The 20,729-nt window shown below is 49.2% G+C and overlaps 2 protein-coding genes across 4 annotated transcripts in view; one reads left to right on the top strand and one right to left on the bottom strand.

Moving 5' to 3' along the window:
• Positions 1-131, bottom strand: part of ASH1L (ASH1 like histone lysine methyltransferase) — a 191,952-nt gene extending 191,821 nt beyond the window's left edge. Inside the window, exon 1 of the mRNA XM_042926085.1 lies at positions 80-131. The gene's annotated coding sequence lies outside the window, so the exon portion shown is untranslated. The remainder of the gene's footprint in view (positions 1-79) is intronic.
• A 187-nt stretch (positions 132-318) lies between these two features.
• DAP3 (death associated protein 3) overlaps positions 319-20,729 on the top strand; it is a 33,116-nt gene continuing 12,705 nt past the window's right edge. Inside the window, exons 1-3 of one of the 3 annotated variants that reach the window (XM_042926176.1) lie at positions 558-644; positions 10,163-10,351; positions 17,878-17,931. In XM_042926176.1, the coding sequence (XP_042782110.1) occupies positions 17,890-17,931 (42 nt within the window). In that variant the 5' untranslated portion in view covers positions 558-644; positions 10,163-10,351; positions 17,878-17,889. Of the gene's footprint in view, positions 645-10,162; positions 10,352-17,281; positions 17,758-17,877; positions 17,932-20,729 lie in introns of those variants that run through there. The other 2 variants (XM_042926177.1, XM_042926178.1) reach the window with 2 other exon arrangements.

The raw sequence follows: 20,729 nt of genomic DNA, 5'->3' as shown, positions 1-20,729 counted from the left end.
TCGGGGGCGCCCGCTCGCACGGCCCCCCGCTCCCCCTCGGCCCCTGTCAGGACGGTCGGGCGCGGGCCCTCACGCGTACCTTCGGCGGCGCGAGCCCCGGCCTCCTCCTCCACCGCCTCTTCTTTCCTCCCCCCCCCTTCCCCGCCCCCACGGCCACCAACCGCCGCCACGGCCGCCGCCGCCGCCGCCGCCGCCTCCTCCTCCGCCCCCCCACATGCCCTCCGCCCCTCGCGCGTGCGCCTCCCACAATCCCCCCCGCCGGACCGTTCCATTCGCGCCGCCGCGGGCGCGGGGCGGGGGGGGCGGGCGGCGCGGCGGCGGGGCTGCCGGGAGGGCCGCGATCACCCGAGGGGCGGGCAGAGGCCCGGGACGACTCACCTCCCCGGCCGCCGCGCCGCGCCGCCCAGGCTCGCCTCCGCCGGCCGCCGACGGGCCCCGGTGGGCGCGTCCGGGGCGGCCCAGCTCCCCTCCGCCGGCAGGCGGTTGGAGGCCGCGGCGGCTGCGCGGTGAGCCGCTTCCTGCCGGACGGCTCGAGCTCGCCGGTCGGCTGCGGGAGGCGCGGAGCGTGCGGTTCGGCGTCGGCGGAGGCCTGGTGCGCCCCTCGGGCGGGAAGGAGCCGGTGCCGGGGCTGGAGCCCCCGCGAGGTAGGGAGCGAGGCCGGGAGGGCCGGCGGGCTCCGCGCCGCGGACCGGCGCCGTGGGGGAGCCCGCGCCGCGGTCGCCTGGCTCTCTTTGTGTTTTTCTCTCTAAAGCCAGGCTGGATTTCTTGGGTTTCACGGCACCGTCCGTACGCTTGAGGTTCCGGGGCGCTTTTACGCTTTCCTCTCGGGTGGACGATGCATCCTCACCCTCATTAGGCAGCTGGAGGGTGGAGAAGGACGAAACCGCGTCCTTCTGGTTCAGTGCCGGACTCGATCCCCCCTGTCCGCCGTGTCCTTCGGAAAGTAGTTTTTCTTCGTTATCAGAAAGAAAGGAAAGCCTGGACGTAAAGATTAGTGGACTCCAAGTCGGCCTTCGGCGTTGGCGTCTGAACTAGAAGAATACACGTGAGGTAGGATTAGCTCCTGGGCACAGGGCAGGTGGAGAGCCTTCCGTTACCGTTCACGGCCCTGGCGATGTAGGTCAGGTTTGGGGGTGTAGCGGGCAATGTGTGTCCTGTCCCCTCGCGTCCTTAATAAAACAAGGCAAAACGGGGCCTGACACTCCTCGGACTTCTGCGCCAGCATTTACTTTTTCTTAATGATTGAACTGGGGAGAACTATGGATTGACCGACTTTGAAAACCCAAAGTGTGCCTACTCTGGGAGTTCTTAGTCTCCTCCGTAGGGTAAAGCAGAATCGATTAGGGGACGGATCACCTGGGTTCCCCTTCGCTCCACGTGCGTGGACTTGCAGGGACCTAGGGACCCCTGTGAAAATCACCTTGCTACATTTCAGTGTATGGATTGGGTTTTGTTTGCTTTTTTTTTTTCCCCCCCAAAGTAAAGAGGAAATCGGCTTTAATTACCTCGCTATATACTATCCTTTCCTAACCACCTAAAGTCCTATCTCGGGGAACCCATTCAGGTGTACTTTGATCTTTCTTTAATTGTGTCACATATGCAAATGTGTTACCCTGCCAACATTTTAAATTTGATGGCTGGGAGGAGGCCTAACACTTCTTTTGTATTTTATAGCTCTAGTACTAAGTGAGTCATGGAAATGTTGAAAGAATGTTCGAAACGAAAAGTCTCTGGAGCGGAAGAGTGAGCATTTGTGGGATTCCATGTAGGGAGAACACGTGCTCCCGCTTCTTAAACAGCACTTTGAGATAGATCATCTTAACCCCCATTTTACAGATGAGAAGCCTGAGGCTCAGAGAAGTCTAGTAACTTAACCTTTAGGTTTCACTCCGCCTGTCTTAAAAACCTTTTTCAGGGACTCTTGATCTCAGCTCGGGTCTTGATCTCAGGGTCGTGAGTTCAAGGCCCTGCCTTGGGCTCCGTGCTGGGCCCGAAGCCTAAATTTTACAAAAGCCAAAACAACAACCACAAAAAAGAGCTTTTCATTATACCACGTTGTCTTTGCAGTAAACATTTGTCATCACCGACATAATTACATATTCTACCAAGAGAAGATACTTAACGTTATTCCCCGACACCAGTGCGCGAGGAAAGTTACTTACGGTGTCTGCCTTCATCTTGGTTTCATGAACTGTCAGCTAAGTATCGACAAGACGGTACTCCGTTACTTGTGTATGCCCCAGTGCCTACCAAAATATATCAAGCGTTCAGTAAAATGACCTTTTTGAACGAAGGAAACCTGAGTTCCTTGAACCAAGGAAGGTATGGAAGACAGAATAATGGTTCCCCCAAAGATGCCCACAGCCCGGTCCCTGGAACCTGTGCATATGTTTGTTATGTGGCGAGAGGGAATTAAGTTTGCTAATCAGCTAACCTTGAAACAGGGAGATTATCCTGGATTATCCGGTAGGCCCGCTGTAATTACAAGAGTTCGGAAAAGATGGCAGAGGGACGCAGTAGGGTCAGTGTCTGCATGCTGCTCTGTGACAAAGGCCTGGCCAGCTGTCGCAGCTTCGAAGCTGGAAGAGCAGCCTCTCTGAACTGGAGCCTCCGGAGGGAACACAACCCTCCACACGCCCGGCTTTTGGACTCCTAACCCACAGAACGCTGAGGTGACGAATGTGTTGTTTTATGCCACTAAGTTTGCGGAAATTTGTCACAGCAGCGGTAGGAAGCTCCTACGGCAAGGGGAGGGAGCCAAAGCGTGACTGAGCTCCAGAAGACCCCCTTGGATTGTGGATTTCCGCTTTAATGCAAATGAGGGTGTGGTTCACCTGCAACTGTGCCCTAAGCAAAGTGACGGGCACTGGACAAAGCTGCCTACATTTCCAGTCTCTCCCTGCTTCTCTGTTTCTGGGGACAGTCCTCGAGCTTAGGTGGGCAGCTGGGTTCTAGGCTGGTGCTGCACAGCAGCTGTCTTAGCTAAGCTCTTCAGATTCGCCTACTGGAACAGAAGTAAGTAAACATTTATTTCGTGGTGCTTCCTTGCTGCGCCGTTGGCTAAATGCAGTTTACGTGAGCAGGAGGGGCGCCTGGGGGACTCCGTCGGTTAAGCATCCGGCTTGAGTCCGTGGGTTCGAGCCCTGTGTCGGACTCTGCGCTGACAGCTCAGAACCTGGAGCCTGCTCTGGATTCTGTGTCTCCCTCTGTCTCTGCCCCTCCCCTGCTCACACTGTCTCTGTCTCTCAAAAATAAATAGATGTAGACAAGCAGGAAAACTTCTTCACTATATACTTTAAAATAAGGTTTCAAGTGTTAAAGGAAAAATTTAAAGATAAAACTTACCTGGAATATCATCGTGATTGACTTCACATTTGACAAGTTAAGAGTCAGTGCTATATAAGCATAATAGTCTGTAAATCATTTTCTGTTTAAAAAGGGAAGAACTCTGAAATTTGGGGGGGTGGGGGTACTGAGATTTTAAACTCATGCTTCAGGTGATGGATTGCCTTTTAGCAAAGTGGAAGTTGACCCTCCAGGCTGCATGGGTGCAAAGCCCAGTTCTTCTCCTTGGCTGTGGAACTTGGGTAGAGACTTCATAACACAGCGTAGATTTCCATACTACCTTCTAGAAGGTCTTCTCCGTTTTAGAAATGGGGGAAGAGACGCACAAAGTTTAAGTTGCTCAAGGTCACACAGCTGTTAAGTAGGAGAGCTGGGATTCAGAGTTCATCACTTAGATTCTGGGGTCCCTGCTTTACTTTTTGCCATACGTGCCACTCCATTTTCTTTGTAAATTGGACATAGTACCTACGTCATAGGATTGTTGTAAAGGTAAAACGAGTTAATTCACATAAAGCACTTAGAACAGTGCCTGACTTATAGAAAGTGTTCGTAATATGTTAGCCATTGCTATCGTTGGAGCCCTAGATATTTTTCTGATGTGCTTTAGTCACTGGAAGGAAGGAAGTACCAAAGGGTGCTCCTCACTTCCGCCTTTACCGGCACAGCCCTTTTATCTTCTGTATGTCAGGACTGTCACTGCTCTTAACCTGGTGAAAGGTAAATCACGAGAGGGGGCAGTGTCTGGAAAGCACCCTCTAGTGCCCTTGTCCTGCAGAGAGGAAACTTGGTCTCGGAGGGAAGAAAAAAGCAAGAGTCCCACGAGCTCACGACAACGTTATTTCTTCCTGTAGAAAATGTTACCTGGAAGGTATTCGTCTGAGAAACCAAAGGGCTTGTCAGACAGTCTGAAGGTAGACTGGGATGTGGTGTTGGGCAAGGACCCGCCATTTTTAGCTATTTATCTTGAGCCCTGCTCTCGCACGGCTTGATGCACCGCAGTATAATTCATGCAGAAAATTGTGTGTTAGCTTTTAAGGATTCACTAAGGGTTTGCTGATCTAATTTTACAAAATTTACTCTCTTCCTGGATGATAGCAGTGGTTCAGATTCAAAAAGTGCAAAAGACACCACTCTCCCTTTTCCTGCCCCCATAGGAACCTATTTCCTCTCCTTGAAAGCAACCGGTATTATCAATTTTTGTATGTCCTTCAAAATATGTACCTTTTTACGAGCAAATTGTGTACATGTTTTCCCCCTTTTACATAAACAGTAGCTAACTGTATACACTGTTCTGTGCTCCCCCCCCCCCCCCCCCCCCCCCCCCCCCCCCCCGCTTGCTGTGTGTCGGACATTTTTGCTCATTAGTTTGCAGAGAGCTGCTAGGTGGTTTTGTTTTTAATCGGCCGCATGCTGTTTCATTGTATGGGGATGTACGGGGGCAGATACTTAATTCTTTCCTTTCCTTTAATATCGGAGGCAGGGTTGCAGCTGAATAACCTCATATACACAGCAATCTCTGTTGTTATTATGTTACTGTAAAAATGGTTTTGCTTGGGTCTCATAAAAAATGGTTTCTAACATGGACACGTTAGTGAGGTTTGGACAGTTTTTACTACGTAAACAACATTGCCAATATTGCTTATTGCTAATAACATTACAAATAAAAATCAAGAAAAGAAAGTTACCTACAACATTAGCACCTCGATAGATCGGATTATTTTTTCTATGTCTTTTTCCTTAAGTCTTTATGTGTTTCTACTTCAGAACAATAATCTAAATCTACAGATGGGTTGAGATCACTGTAGGTATACCACTGAGCCCGAAAATCCTGGGGTGTTAAGGCTGGACGTGCGTCTTCACGGAACATGCCTCGTGTGGGGGCGTCTGGGTGGCTCAGCCAGTTAAGCATCTGGCTTTGGCTCAGGTCATGATCTCACGGTTTGTGGGTTTGAGCCCCGCAACAGGTCAGCATGAGCCCCACTTTGGGTAAAAAAAACAAACAAAAACACGAGCCCCATGTTTCTTCTCTCTCTCTCTCTCTCTCTCAGCCCCTGGTGGGATCCTCACTCTCCCTCTCTCTGCCCCTTGCTCACTTGTGCCCCCCCCCACCCCCTCTCTCTCAAAGAAAAGAAAAAAGAAAACTCTGATGTGTCATGAGTCTGGGGTCCATTCCTTGAGGAATTTTGCAGGTGCGGGTATTAAGGAAGATCCAGAGTGTCCCCTGGCCCAGGAAGCAATCGTGATCCCTCCCCCTTCCCATCCTTTGCTTCTGTATCAGGAGAGTTCGTGTCATTGCATCAGCCCTCGCCCCCCTATCATTTGGGGACCGAGTGCGCGCTGCGGCAAACTGGGGCCTGCGGGAGTTTGTCGTCGTCGTCAGCGTCTCGAAGAAACTCCTCTACTTCTGTAGCCCCAATGCCCCTCTAAGGGTCCACACATGGGGAAGTAGACCCAATGAGGATTACAGAAGGCAGCATGACAGGTTCTGTGTTTTCTAACAAATTACAAAAGCAGTGACGTTAGTCTTAACCAGAGTTTTCCTGTAGGATTCGAGATTTAGAACAATCTTTCTCAACCTCAGTACTCCCTGTTGATGTTTGAGGCTGGGTGATGTGTGGTGCGAGCCTGTCCTGCACATTCCAGGATGGTTACAAGGTCCCTGGTCCCTCGTCTCTGCTCATTAGATGTCCTCCCCCCCCCTCCCCCCAAGCTGTGACAACCAAAAATGCTTCCAGACATTACTAAACGTCCCCCAGGGGGCAAAATTGCCCCAGTTGGGAGACACTCGTTTGGAAAAAGAATTGCTGATTGGCAGGAAATCAGTCTAGCTTCGGTGGAGCAAAGTCATGGCAGAGTATCCTTTCCGTCTGAATTCCTAGCGTGGGAGGTCACAGTAATGCCATTATGCATATCACGTCTTCATTAAAGGAAGGCGTTTGACAGTCTCCTTATGACACACGTACTGCGTGTCTCCTTGGTGGGACAACCATACCCAGAGGCCCCGCGCTCAGTAGGTCGACATTCCCTCAGCCGGGACATCTGCGTGGCACTCCTCGCTCCTACCCGCACAGTGGAACCAGCTGGGGAGCTTTAAAAACTGCCAAGTCTAGGTGTCCCTACAAGCCGTTGTGCTTTAGTTGGTCTGAGATACGGTCTGGGCGTCGGGCATTTTCAGCGCAGGCAGGCCCGGTTTGGCTGCGCTCCCACGGCCGGCCCGGTGCCACACACGGAAGGTTTGCGGGAACCTGCGGGGAGCGCGTCTGTCGGTGCCGTGTTTCCAGCTGCGTTCGCTCACTTCCTGTCTCTGTGCCACGTTGTGGTGATTGTCACGGTATCTAGCCCTCTCCCAGGAGTACATTTTTGTGGTGATCCGCGACGAGTGACGTTTGGTGTTACTGCTGTGATGGTGTGGGGGGGCACCACGAGCGGTGCCCTGTGAGACGCTGAACTTGACAGATGCTCCGCCGACGGCCGTGCCCCGTCTCTCTCCCTTCCTCGGCCGCCCTGTTCCCTGAGACACGGCAGCAGTGACATTAGGCCGATCACTGACCCTACGACGGCGCTGAGTGTGCAGTGAAAGGCAGAGTCTCGCGCCCGTCGCTTGAAATCGGAAGCTGGCGGCGATTCGGCTCAGGGGGGAAGGCGCGTCCAAGGCCCAGACACACTGAACGCTTAGGCCTCCCGCACCCGACGCTTGGCCACGTTGTGAACGCGAGGGAAGGTTCTCGAAGGAAATGAGGAGTGGTGTCCCCGTGACACGCGGATGACGAGAAAGCTAAACGGCCTTACTGCCGATGCGGACAAAGTCCGAGTGGTCCGGACGGAGCATCGCACGCACCACGTCCCCGGTCCAGAGCCCGGTCCAGAGCAAGGCCCGCGCCGTCTTCGTTCTGCGGAGGCCGAGCGAGGGCGGGAGGCCGCGCGAGGGCGGGAGGCCGCACGGGCGCAGCGAGACGCTGGCTGAGGCCGGTCCTGAGGTCTCGGGAAAGAAGCCGCCCGCGCGACACAGAAGCGCAGGGAGAAGCCTCCGGGGCCGATGCAGAAGCCGCGGCAAGTTCTCCGGAAGATCCAGCTGAGAGAATTCACCAGGGTGGCCACGCTCACCAACAGATCCTCAGTGTGGACCGAACAGTCTCATGTTGGGAGGGGACGCCGTCCGGGTCTCTCGCGGCCAGACGGGACAAGTCAGGGCCCGGTTCCCAAGCTTCGAAGGACGGGCCGACTCTTGTCAGGGGCTAACGCGGCTGGTGACTGTAAGCTGAAGCTCCTTGACCTTCCCCAAATTCCTGGGGCCCGTAAGGACTTGGGTAAATCTTGGGGCGCCTGGGGCGCACAATCAGTTCAGTGTCCAGCTCTTGGTTTCTGCTCAGATCATGATCTCACAGTTCATGAGTTCGAGCCCTACGTTGGGCTCTTTGGTGGCAGCACAGAGCCTGCTTGGACTCCCGCTCTCACTTCCCCTCCCCTGCTCACACTATCTCTGTCTCTCTTATAAATAAATAAATACATAAATACTTAAAAAAAAAAAAAAGAATTTCACTAAATCTACTCTGTGCTCTAGGAATGGAACAACAAAGCCTGGAGGACGGCACATCTGTTTACCACGTGGGTGACTGAATGTCTTAAGTCCGCTGTTGAGACCCGCTCAGAGAAAAGATCCCTTTCCACATACTGTCACTCATTAAAGATGAATCTTGGTAGTTCTCGTCTAAAACTTTTTTAAGTGGAAGCTAAAAATACTACAAACGGTTACCACTTGCAACTATTTATGTGGCTCAAGGTTTCCAATATTGTGTGTACAAAATAAAAGCTGAATTGTATTTGATGCTGAAACTAATAAACTTTTGGGGCGCCTGGGTGGCTCAGTAGGTGGAGCCCCACATCAGGCTCCGTGCTGACAGTGTGGAGCCTGCTTCGGATTCTGTGTCTCCCTCTCTCTGCTCCTCCTCCACTCATGCTCTCTCTCAAAAATAAACATTAAAAAAAAGTCCACTTATGATGAGCACGAAGCATGTACAGGATTCTCGAATCACTGTATCATACGTGCGTGCGAAACTAATGTAACACTGCATGTTAACTGTACTGGAATTTTTTTACAAATTACAAAACCAAGCTGCAGTTTTTTTAGATTAAAGAAAACTTTTTCTAATGTTTATTTATTTTTGAGAGATAGACAGACAGAGCATGAGCAGGGGAGGGGCAGAGACAGGGAGACACAGAATCTGAAGCAGGTTCCAGGCTCCCAGCTGTCAGCACAGAGCCCGACGTGGGGCTCGAACCCACGAACCATGAGATCATGACCTAAGCCGGACGCTCAACCAACTGAACCATCCAGGCGGGGACTCTTAATCCCTTTCACCCTTTTGTCCCCTTCCCCCCACCCATCTCCCCTCTAGTAACCATCAGTGTGTTCTCTGTAATTAAGAGTCCCGTTTTTTGGTTTGTCTCTTTTTTCTTTGTTTTGTTTCTTGCGCATACGAGTGAGATCATATGGTATTTGTTTTTCTCTGACTGATTTCACTTAGCATTGCACCCCCTATCTAGATCCATCCGTGTTGTGGTGAGTGGCAAGATGTCATGTTTTTGTGGCTGAGTGATATTCCTTTGTATGTGTATATAGCTTCTTTATCCATTCATCCATCAGCTGCTTCCGTAATACGGCTGTCGTAAATACTGCAGTAAACGTAGGGGTGCGTGTATCTTTTCGAATAGTGTTTTTGTATTCTTTTGGTAAATACTCCGTGCTGGAATTAGTGGGTCCTATGATAATTCTATTTTCTATTTTTTAAGGAACCTCTGTACTGTTGGCCGTAGCGGCTGCACCACTTTGCATTGCCACCAGCAGCACACAAGTGGTCCTTTTTCCTCCACATCCTCGACAACACTTGCTGTTTCTTATGTTTGCGGTTTTTGCCATTCTGACAGATGTGACACATTGTGGTTTTGATTGCATTTCCTTGATGATGAGTGATGTTGAGCTTCTTTTCATGTGTCTCTTGGTGATCTGGATGTCTTCTTTGAAGAAATGTCTGTTCACGTCTTCTGCATTCTTAATTGGATTATCATTATTGCTATTATTTCGATGTCAAGTTGTATGAGTTCTTTTTTTTTTTTAATTTTTTTTTTTTAACATTTATTTTTGAGACAGAGAGAGACAGAGCATGAACAGGGGAGGGGCAGAGAGAGAGGGAGACGCAGAATCTGAAACAGGCTCCAGGCTCTGAGCTGTCAGCACAGAGCCTGACGCGGGGCTCGAACTCACGGACCGCGAGATCACAACCTGAGCCGAAGTCGGACGCTTAACCGACCGAGCCACCCAGGCGCCCCAGAGTTCTTTATGTATTTTGGATACTTACCCTTTATTGGGTATGTTGTTTACAAATATTTTCTCCCATTCAGTAGGTTGTCTTTTAGTTTTATTGATTGTTTCCTTTGTTGTGCAGAAGCTTTTTATTTTGATGAAGACCCAATAGTTTAATTTTGTTTTTGTTGCCCTTGCCTCAGGAGACATATCTAGAAAAATGACAGAGAAATTATTGCCTGTGCTCTCTTCTAGGATTTTTATGGTTTCAGGTCTCACACTTAGGACTTTAATCCATTTTGAGTTTATTTTTGGTGTATGGTGTAAGAAAATGTTCCATAAATTCTGATTTAGAATTTTATCCAAACTATTTCTAGTTCTCGCCGGTTAACTTTATAACTAAATGTGTAAGACGGTGTACTTATGAAAATTTTTATGAAATAAAGATACCTACAAACTGAAGTAAGGTTCAATCTTAATAAAAGCGACTTTGATAATTACTTTTTCTTTGCTAAGATCAAGATCAACAAATAGCTGCACAGATGAGTGATTGAGGCCACTGAGGAAGAAATCTGGCATAGTGATAAGAATGTAGGCTCTTAAGTCCGACGACCCTGTCTGCATCCAGGATTCTCCGTTTCTTAACACCACCGCGGTTTCCATGTATCACAACAACTGTGACTTTACAGCTCCTCCCACAAAGAGGTAAACTCTGCTTCTCACCCTTTGTATCTGATCTGGCCTATGATGAGCTGCAACAGAATGGGACAGATGGCCGGTTCTGAGCCAGGTTCGAAGAGGTCTTCAGTGTTTGGCTCTCTCGGACCTTTGCCACCCGTGACAAGTCAGACAGTTCTGGGATGAGAGACGGTGTGGAGCAGAGTTGGTCATCCCAGCTAAGGCCAACCGTGACCAGCCAGCCAGCCCCAGAGCATGAGGACCCCCACCGGCGATAGCCACACCTGGTCCAGAACAGGAACCAACCAGCCTGCAGCTGGAGCCTTGTCAACAGTAATAACGGGTCCTTGGTCGAGGCCACTGCGTCCGGGGTGGTCTGTTGGGCAGCAACAGCTGGTACGCTGCTCGAGAAGGGCGCTGTCCTGGTAAGATGACAGAAGCACGCGGTGTCTGTCGCGGTCAGTCTGACACGTACTCCGTGTGTGTCACTTTCTGCTGCTGCTGCTTCAATAGGGCTAAGTAGCGGTGTGTTTTGGTAAATGGCTTTATTAAGATTCACAACCCATGACAGTCAGGATCCTTAAAGTACACAGTTCAGTGGGTTTTTGATGTAGTCACACAGTTGTGTCATCATTACCACTACCTGGTTTTAGAACATCCTTGTCACTCCGTTCTCCCCTCTCCCAGCCCCTGGCAACCACTGATCTCATTCACTGTGTCAGTAGATGTACCTGTTGTGGACACTTTTTATGCAGTATAATTGGAACGTAGGACACAGGTGGTCTTTTGTAACTGTTTTCCTTTATTTAAAGATTCACCCGTGTTGTAGCATTTATAAGAACTTCGTTTACTGTGATTACTGAATAATATTCCATCGCATGGCTACACCACACTTGGCTTTTATCCATTTATTGGTTGATGCACATCTGGATTGTTCCCACATCTCGCCTATTAGGAAAAATGCTGCTGTGAGCATTTGTGAACAAGTTTTCGTGTGCGCACACGTTTTCATAGGCCCTGGATGTATGGTAGAATTGCCAGGTCATTTGGTAACTGCGTGTTTAATCTTTTCAGGAGCTGGCAAACCGTTTTCCAGAGTAGTTGGTTCCATCTTACAGCCCCACCGGCGACGTAGGAGGATTCTAGTTTGTCTGCATTCTCCCCAACACCGTCTGTTCTTTGGATTTTAGCTGTCCTTTGAGTGTAAAGCGTATCACATTATGTTTTTGATTTGCAGTTTCCTAATGACTTACGGTGTTAAACACCTTTTCAAGTGCTTCTTGGCCATTGTATATCTTCTTGGGAGAAATGCCTGTTTAAATCCTTTGTCTGTTTTTGAGTTTGGTTGTCTTTGTTGAGTTGTAAAGAGTTCTTTGTATACTATGGATACAAGTCCTTTATCAGATATGATTTGCAAATATTTTCTTCCATTCTGGAGTTTGTCTTTTATTTTCTTCATGGTATCCTTTGAAGCAGAAATTCTTACTTTTGATAAAGTCCAAGTATGTATTTTTATTTTTGTCACTAAGAAACCCTTGCCTGATACAAGGTCACAAAGATTTATTCCTATGTTTTCTTATTTTTTTTAAATTTTTAAAATATTTATTATTTATTTTTGAGAGGGAGAGAGAGAGTGAGCAAGTGCAGGGGAGGGGCTGAGAGAGAGGGAGACACAGAATCCGAAGGAGGCTCCAGGCTCTGAGCTGTCAGCACAGAGCCGCACGCGGGGCTCAGTCTCACGAACTGTGAGATTGTGACCTGAGCCGAAGTCAGACGCTTAACCGACTGAGCCCCCCAGGTGCCCCTCCTCCTGTTTTAAGAGTTTTATTGTATTAGCGCTTCCATTTAGGTTTATGATCTATTTGAGTTAATTTATGTGTGTCATGTGAGGTAGGGGTCAGATTTAATTTTTTTTTTTTAAGGTAAAGGAAAAGGAGGGTTTAAAAAATGACTATTAATTGCTGGCTCATGCAAGAAATGAATAGTACTGTCATTCTCTGAAAGATAAAGTACTTAGGGAGAACCAGGTTTTGGTTTTTAGTTTTGGCCTTACTGTTTTTTGTTGTTGTTTTTTTAATGTTTTATTTATTTTTGAGACCCAGAGAGACAGCATGAGCAGGGGAGGGGCAGAGAGAGAGGGAGACACAGAATGGGAAGCAGGCTCCAGGCTCTGAGCTATCAGCACAGAGCCCGACGCGGGGCTCGAACTCACAAACCGTGAGATCATGACCTGAGCCGAAGTCGGACGCTCAACCGACTGAGCCACCCAGGCGCCCCATTGGCCTTACTGATTTTTTCCAGCTTATTATTATTTTTTTTAGTTGAAGTGTGGTTGATGCAATGTTACGTTGGTTTCAGGGGTACAACATCATGATTCAGCAAGTTTGTGCTGTGCTCTCCGCAAGGGTAGCTGCCGCCTGTCACCGTAGCCATTAGTATCACGGACTCTCTTCCCCCCACTGTACGTTTTAGTCCCGTGATGTACTCATTCCATGACTGGAAGCCTGTACCTCCTGCTTCCCTTCACTCATTTTGCCCATCCCTTCACCCCACCCCCCAGCAGACATCAGTCCTATTATTTATAGGTTTGTTTCTGCTTTTTGTTTATTCATTTTTGGTTTTGAGGTTCCATATATAAGTGAAATCATATGATGTTTCGTCTTTCTCCTTCCACTTAGCATAATACACTTTAGGGTCCGTCCATGTTGTTGCAGATGACAAGATCGCATCCTATTTTGACTGACGGTCCGTTACACGTGCACACGCACGCGCACACACATGCCGCACATCTTCACCCGTCGGCCTATTGTCGGACTCTATCGTTGCTGCTGTAGTTGGCTGTTACAAGTAACGCTGCAGGAACCATGGGCAGTGCATGGATCTTGTCGTATTAATGCTTTTGTATTCTTTGGGTAAATACCCAGTTCAATTTAATTATTTTACATGGGATATCCGGCGGTCCCGGCACCGTTTGTTGAAAAGACTCTTCTTTCCCCCCACTGGATTGTCTTGGCACCTGTGTTCGGAGTCAGCTGTGCTGTAAGGGACTCTTTCTGAACTCTCGACTCTATCCCGTTGACTACAGACAGGCGTGTGGGTCAGACACGTGTAGTCTACAGACATATGCTAATAGCACACGGTCTTGCTCACTGTGGCTTTGTGGTAAGTTCTAAAGTCAGGATAACGTGGACCCTCCAAGTTTGTTCCTTTTTTGCAAAGCTATTTGTGCTGTTACGGGTCCATTGCATTTCCATATGAATTTTGAGGTCAGCTTGACAATTTCTATAAAAATCGTTGCTGGGATTTTGACAGGAACAATATTTTTAAAGTTTTTGGTCATTTTAAGTAACTGCATTCTCAGTGAAACAGTGATGTGATGGAATTTTTTTGAATAGTTAATCTTAAACTCTAAAATCTAAAACTGATAGGTCAGGGGCGCCTGGGTGGCCCAGTCAGTCGAGCGTCCGCCTTCGGCTCAGGTCATGATCTCACGGTCCACGAGTTCGAGCCCCGCGTCGGGCTCTGTGCTGACAGCTCCGAGCCTGGAGCTCTCTGATTTTGGTACAGGCCTTTTCTGACTTCCTTCTCGTTACGCATTTGAGCTCTCCCTGTGAGAAGACTCAGAGAGGGGAAGAGGGCTCCAATGCTGGCGACAGAGGTGCCTCAGAACGTTGCATACGGGCGGTGAGGACGTATCCCTTCCGGGTGCACCTGGGAGCTGAGATGGCTTAAAGAGTAAAGAAGTTCTTTGTCTCTGGGATTTGTTGTCACATTAAAACACAGAACAGGATTGGAGAGGGGACACTTCCACATTGGAAGAGCAGAAGTAGACAGTGCATGGGGTCTGGGAATGTCGGCAGTTGGACGATGCTAGGGACGTAGTTCTAGTTCAGTGATAACTTTCAGGACTTTTGTCTTCATTTTTGCTTCTAGAAGGCTTGAGATAATTACCATTTATCTTTTATTTTATCATCAGTCATTTGTGTGCATGTGTGTGGTAAAATACACAACATAAAATTCATCACCATTTTTTAAAGGTATTAAAAAAAATTTAAGTTTATTTATGTATTTTGAGAGGCAGCAAGCACAAGCAGGGGAGGGAGAGAGAGAATCCTAAGCAGGCTCCATGCTGCCAGCACGGAGCCCAACGCAGGGCTCAAACCCACAAACCGGGAGATCGTGACCTGACCCAATATCGAGTCGGACGCTTAACCAACTGAGCCACCCAGGCAACCCCTGATTTACCATCATTTTTCAGTGCACAGTTCCGTGATCTCAAATACACTCACATGTTTGTGGGCCATCACGACCATCTAGCCACATAATTCTTTACGTTTGTATAATCAGTTGGTTTTAATAGGAAATCTGCCCCTTTCGTACTTTCCAGTCGTAAGCAATGTGTTTAATTTGTGCTCATGCAGAAGACATGAAAAAAAAAACTGAAAGGAGAAATCAGTACTCAAGTTTTTCATAGTACGAGTGGCTCTGAGCTTTTATCTTGCAACGCCCTGATTTGTGTATAACCTGAAAAGTAGAACGAGTAAATATTCCTCCCTTCTGCGTTCATTTGGCCTGTCAATAAAGAGTTTTGCTGCAAACAGGTATTTAAAAAGCTGGAAAATGTGGTTTAGTCCACGTTTGCTTTGAGATCAAACTTTTGAGATTCCCCATCCCCCCTTTTTAAGGCAACTTCTGTTATTCTTACCTAAGTCGTGTGTGTGTGTGTGTGTGTGTGTGTGTGTGTGTGTGTGTACGTACGTGTACATAGCCTTTTAAAAGCAGTGGGAAGGGGCACCTGGGTAGCTCAGTCAGTTAAGCACCTGACTCCTGATTTCAGCAAAGGTCATGATCTCACCGTCATGAGATTGAGCCCCGAGTCAGGCTTAGTGCAGAACCTGCTTGGGATATTCTCTCTCTCTCTCTCTCTCTCTCTCAATAAATAAACAAACAAACTTTAAAAAAAAGCGGTGGGGAAATACGGAAGGATTTTAAACAAGACTTCAGTGGAAAAAATGGATTGGAGAAGTTCATGGCTAGAAGCTGGTAAACCACTTGTTGTAATGTGGATACAAGATGACAGTGTCCTGGTGTAGAGAGCTGGTCACATTTTCCTGACCAGCATTTCCCGTACTGTCTAAATCATGGTCAGACTAATGGCCCCAATGACCACAGGCACACGTAGGGGAAGAACTGACCTCAGGACCATGTCATCTGCTCCTTTCTCTCCGGGACCCAGCCCCCCTCCAAAGCTGCAACCCACAGCTGTCCCTTATTGGTGGTTGTACCGGGACACATTGGGAAGACTGGGGAAGCAGGTGGCGTGGGCCAGACATTGTTGGAGTCATGTTGGGATCATAAGTGGTTTTGGAGTAGAGAAAGTCGAGGTTGAGCAGAGGGCTTAGGGCTGGGAATGAGCTGCTGTGGAAGGTTAGAATTGGCATGGAGGTTAGCTGGCATGGATGGGGGAAGGCGGTGCGAGAGGCGGACAGCTGAGGTAGTTTAGGGGAAGATCGAGGAGAGTTGAGGTTAAGAAAATGGAGCTGGTCAGAGGTGGCACTGGGTGGTGTTGGGTACCGGGTGGTGGCCAGTTGTTAGGGGGTGATGGATGCCGGGGGGTCGTAGCTGCCAAACCACTCCCAGTTTCCGATTCTCTAGGAGAACTTCATAGTCAGCGCGTAGTAGTACTTACCGCTACGAGTTATGGCAGCGAAAGGATACAGCACTGAACGAGCAAAGGGAAAGGACGCCGGGCAAAGTGGAGGAAACCAGGCGCAGCCTCCCGGAGTCCTTTCCCAGTAGAATCACACAGGGCACAGTTACTTCCGCAACAAGGTGTGACAGCGGCGTGAGATGTTGCCGGCCAGGGACACTGATTAGATTCACAGTGCCTGGAACTTAGGGTCATGTAGCCCTTATTTTCTTTGCATTACTGAAATAACAGACTCCCAGAAGGAAAGCGGGTATTCAGCCTAAACCACGCGGGCTGTTTCTATAGATAGCGTAGACCTGGTGAGCCACTCTTAGCGTTTCTGGGGATGCTGGGGACTCTCCTGTAATCCAGGTTCCTGGATGGCCGCTCAGAGGCCAGCAGGTGAGCAGGCCTCTCTGGGGACAGCAGCCCGGGGCCTGCCCTTTCGCCCCTCTCTGTGGGGTCCTGGCCGGCAGCAGGTGGGCGGGGTGTGGGGCCGGGTGAGGCAGGGTCCAGAGCAGACAGGGTGCAGGGAACAGGGGGTGCCTCCCCTCTGCCTGTGGCGTAAACAGAACTTCGTCTTCAGGCCTGGGTGCTTGGTCACAGCCTCACTCCACCAGCATCCAGGACAGTGATACCAGTAATTTGCAACAACAAGATACTAAGGTTCGAAGACCAAGTGAATTTGGGTTAAAATGAAATATCTTTACCTAGTTTTTCTCAAAGACTTGAAATGTGAAATATGCTAATACGTGTTGTAATTATTCAAGAAATGAATAGCTGTTCAGCTTTTCTCCGATTTCTCAGCCATAAGAGCATCGGTGCATTTTCTGACTAGTGAGCATTCACCCAAACTCCTTTTGGGAACTGCTGCCGTACCGACCTGTGGTTTTCAGACACGGCCCAGGAGCCCTGGAACGCCACGGGTAAAAGGGACCCAAGTCAGTAGGGACCGTGCCCGTCTGGTTCGTCACAGTGTATTGTGCGCTGCGTGGGCGTGTGGCAGCACATCACATGTTTTTTGAATGACTGGATTAAAGAATGCATTGGCATCTTTATTAAACGGTAGACTTGAAACTCGTCTCTTTCCTGGGAAGCCTCCCCCCGCCCCCGGGTCAGCTTATTCACGGGGCCTGACACACAGCAGGTGCTCTGTCTCGGTTGGATGATTGGAGCACTGCTGTGGCTTCAAAGATTTTGGCTGGAAGAAAGGTGAAAATTATTAGCCAAAAGGAAGCGAAGTGTTCCTGGAGATTCGATTTAATTATGTTATATTAAGAGTTGCATATAAGTATTTTAAATATCTTTCGGCTCCCAAGAGATTAGGGTTATTTTTCTGAGATATTTTCAACATACGATTGAATACAAAAAAACACAAGATACAAAAATAGTAAAACAGAACTCCTGTCCCCATTATCCAGATTAGAAGTAGATCATTCCCGTTCTCTGTGCTTTGCACAGTCCTGCCCTTCACCTCCGCCCAGGAGTCAGCATTATTCCCAATGTGCTGATCCTTTCCCCTCCTCTGTCTCCCAGTGTCACCACGTATATGTATCTTCCCCAATGAATGAATGAATGAAGATAATTGTATCTGCTCCCGGTGACGGTGTGTCCCCAGGGCTTCACAGCCTCTGTGACGCTCACTCTTGTCCTCCTTTTTCCCAGCATGCTGACTGAATGGCAGCTCTCTGTGCTGGTTTTACTTTACATTTCCCCGATTTGTAATGAGGATGAAAATCTTTCTGTGAGTTTAGTAGCCATTTGTTTTCCTTTGAAAAGTCTCCTGTGTCTTCTGCCCTTTCTGTACATATTCTGGGTACGGATCCATCACCCAGGTGACTTTTCCCTTTCCACTGTGTTTCAGGTCGCAGCGGCGATGCTGACCAGGACGTCGAGGCTCGTCCCTGGGGCCCGGCGGGTGAGTCCTGACTGAGCCGCAAGCTCTGTGCAGACTGTCTGTGGGAGGGTTTCTCATTTCGAGACGGGTTCGTTGTGTCCAGAACGAAGTCCTCTGGAGAGCTTCGGCCGGCCAGCGCTTCGGTGTCCAAGCTGACGCTCGGAGAGCAGCCACAATTCCTTTTCTCTGCCACGCGCTTCGCTGCAGGCCGCCCTGCCAGTCCGCAGGTAACCGGTCTCAGCAGAACGGCGGTGTTCCAGAATTCACCCTGTCGTTGGAGAATTAACATTAAAAAAATACAGATAAATAAGCTTGGTTCCGGTCCTTTAGTAACTTTTATTATTGTCTACCTGGATTAATGATTATGAAAAATAAGTTGCTGGGCGCCTGGGTGGCTCATTTGGTTGAGCTTCTGACTCTTGATTTCGGTTCAGGTCATGATCTCCCCGTTCATGAGATTGAGCCCCACGTCAGGCTCTGTACTGGGTGTGGAGCCTGCTTGAGATTCTCCCTCCCTCCCTCCATCTCTCTCCCCCCCTTTCTCCTCCCCCCTCCTCCCCTCTCTCCCTCTCCCACTCCTCTTCCGCCTCTCCCCCACTCCCACTCTTTCTCTCAAAATAAATATTTTTTTAAAAGGGCCCAAGATTGGGGCGCCTGGGTGACTCAGTCGGTTAAGCGGCTGACTTCGGCTCAGGTCATGATCTCGCGGTCCGTGAGTTCGAGCCCCGCGTCGGGCTCTATGCTGACAGCTCAGAGCCTGGAGCCTGTTTCAGATTCTGTGTCTCCCTCTCTCTGACCCTCCCCTGTTCATGCTCTGTCTCTCCCTGTCTCAAAAATAAATAAAACGTTAAGAAAAAAAAAAAAAAGGGCCCAAGATGGAGTCACTTATAACAAAAATAAGTTGCTTATTTAGAGTTTCAGCATCTGATTGTTGAATAAAATAATCAATGAATCATATATAAAAAAGACCCATTATGTCGCTTTCCTCCATTCTTTCATTTATTGAGCACATATTTTCTCAGTACCTGCCATGGGGCAAGTGCACAGGACTCTAAGGGGACCCATTTCACCATCGATGGTTAATGCCGTGTTGGGCATGTCGTGTGCCGGGCACTGTGCTAAGTGCTTTATTTCTTGCGATCTTCACGGCCGGCCCGGGACGGAGAGAATATTGTTGCTTCACAGATGCAGAAATTGAGGGTTAGAAAGGCTAAGTAAGTTGCTTCAGGTGACACTGTGTGAAGCTGTGGAGCCCAGACCAGGTCCCCGGTCCGTCAGCTGCAAAGCCCGTGGCCTCAAGCGCTGTGCTGCGCCGCAGGTCGTGGCCCGTGCTCTCCGGGAGCTCAGGGCCCGGTGGCGGAGTCACGAATAGACGGAGGCTGCGGGGCAGTGCTGGGACGCCCGGGCGGGATCAACGGGGCCCCCAGGGAGCTCCCGGACCTGAGTGCTGATGGGTGCGAGCCGGGCCAGGAGGGCTCCACGCTTCCATCCGCCCTTTTAATTACAGCGTAGATGGTCCCGAGGGGGAGCCCTTCTTTCCGTAGGACTCCTTTTCCCAGGGGTTCGTGATGAAATGTGTGCAGGTAAAATAACCCATCGTTAGAAAATAAAATGAAAAACACAAAACCGAGGCTCAGAGGGATGGATTGTGGCCTCAGCTAATCACATTAAAGGGTAAAATTTGTTCTTCCTCAGTGGCCGACAAGAAAGACCTGAGGCTAGACTGCAGTGAGAAGTCAGTGAGTGGAATTCTGCGCTTTTTGTAGGTTGATTTCAAGTAACCTTGATCAGGGGCGTCTGTGTGGCTCAGTCGGTTGAGCGTCCGACTCTCGATTTCTGCTGGAGTCACGACCCAAGGGCCGTGGGATCGAGCCCCGTGTCCGGCTCCGGGCCGAGCATGGAGCCTGCTTGGGATTCTCTCTCTCTCCATCTGCCCCCCCTCCCCTGCTCGTGCGTGCTCCCTCTCAAAAACCGAATGTTGTTCTGCTCAGGAACCGCATGATGTTCATTCTGGAACATGCAGAGGTTGTTTTCCCTGCAAACACGACACTGTCTGGGCGGTGCCGTGTATAACATTGTAAGGAGTAAGGAATCCATTTTGCTAGGTTTTAATTTGCTGCAAAAAGCAGTTAACTAAAAAAAAAAAAAAAAATCATAGGATTCTTGTAGAAATACCACCACCTTGTGGCCCTTGAATAGCTTTAATTTTCTATTTGCTCCTCTTAGAGACCTTGTGCTTTGTCTCCGGTTAGAATTGAGAAAACGGAGTAGTACCAATACCAGGGCATATTATTCAGGTTGCTGTGCTGATGTAGCCGACCCTGAATTCTCATTGGCTTAACACCACACGATGCTGTTTGTGTCGTTACGTGTTTTGTTTGGTTCTTGCCGCCGCTGCGTCTCCAAGATGGTTTGCAGGCAAGTGCCGTGTGGGAAGCGGTCGCGTGGGGTGAAGGCGCCATCTCGGCACGCTGAGTTTAAGGCTGAAACGATTATTTTGTGCCACCTCATAAAAGTGGACTCATTTGGGTTCCCCGACAGCTTTCTAGCTGGTATTTTTGCCTCTAAATTGCCTCTTTGTCTTTCCTAGTCCCAAAGATCTGTCCTCCCAACGAAAATGTTTAACCTGCAGCTAATCAGAAAGCATGGCTGGTGCCCCGCCCATGTCGAATTAAGACTCAAAGCGTCTGCGTGCTGATCACGGCCACGGCGGGGGGAGGGGGGGGGGGGGGACTTCAGCCTACCCTTCTAGTCTGTTTCTGCGTAAACTCCATTTTCCAGCCCTACAGTGAATCTTTTCATTCCTACTAAGGCCTGTT

Source organism: Panthera leo, chromosome F3 (genome assembly GCF_018350215.1).
Source record: "Panthera leo isolate Ple1 chromosome F3, P.leo_Ple1_pat1.1, whole genome shotgun sequence".
Taxonomy (NCBI): Eukaryota; Metazoa; Chordata; class Mammalia; order Carnivora; family Felidae; genus Panthera; species Panthera leo.
This window is presented reverse-complemented; position numbering and strand designations above follow the sequence as displayed.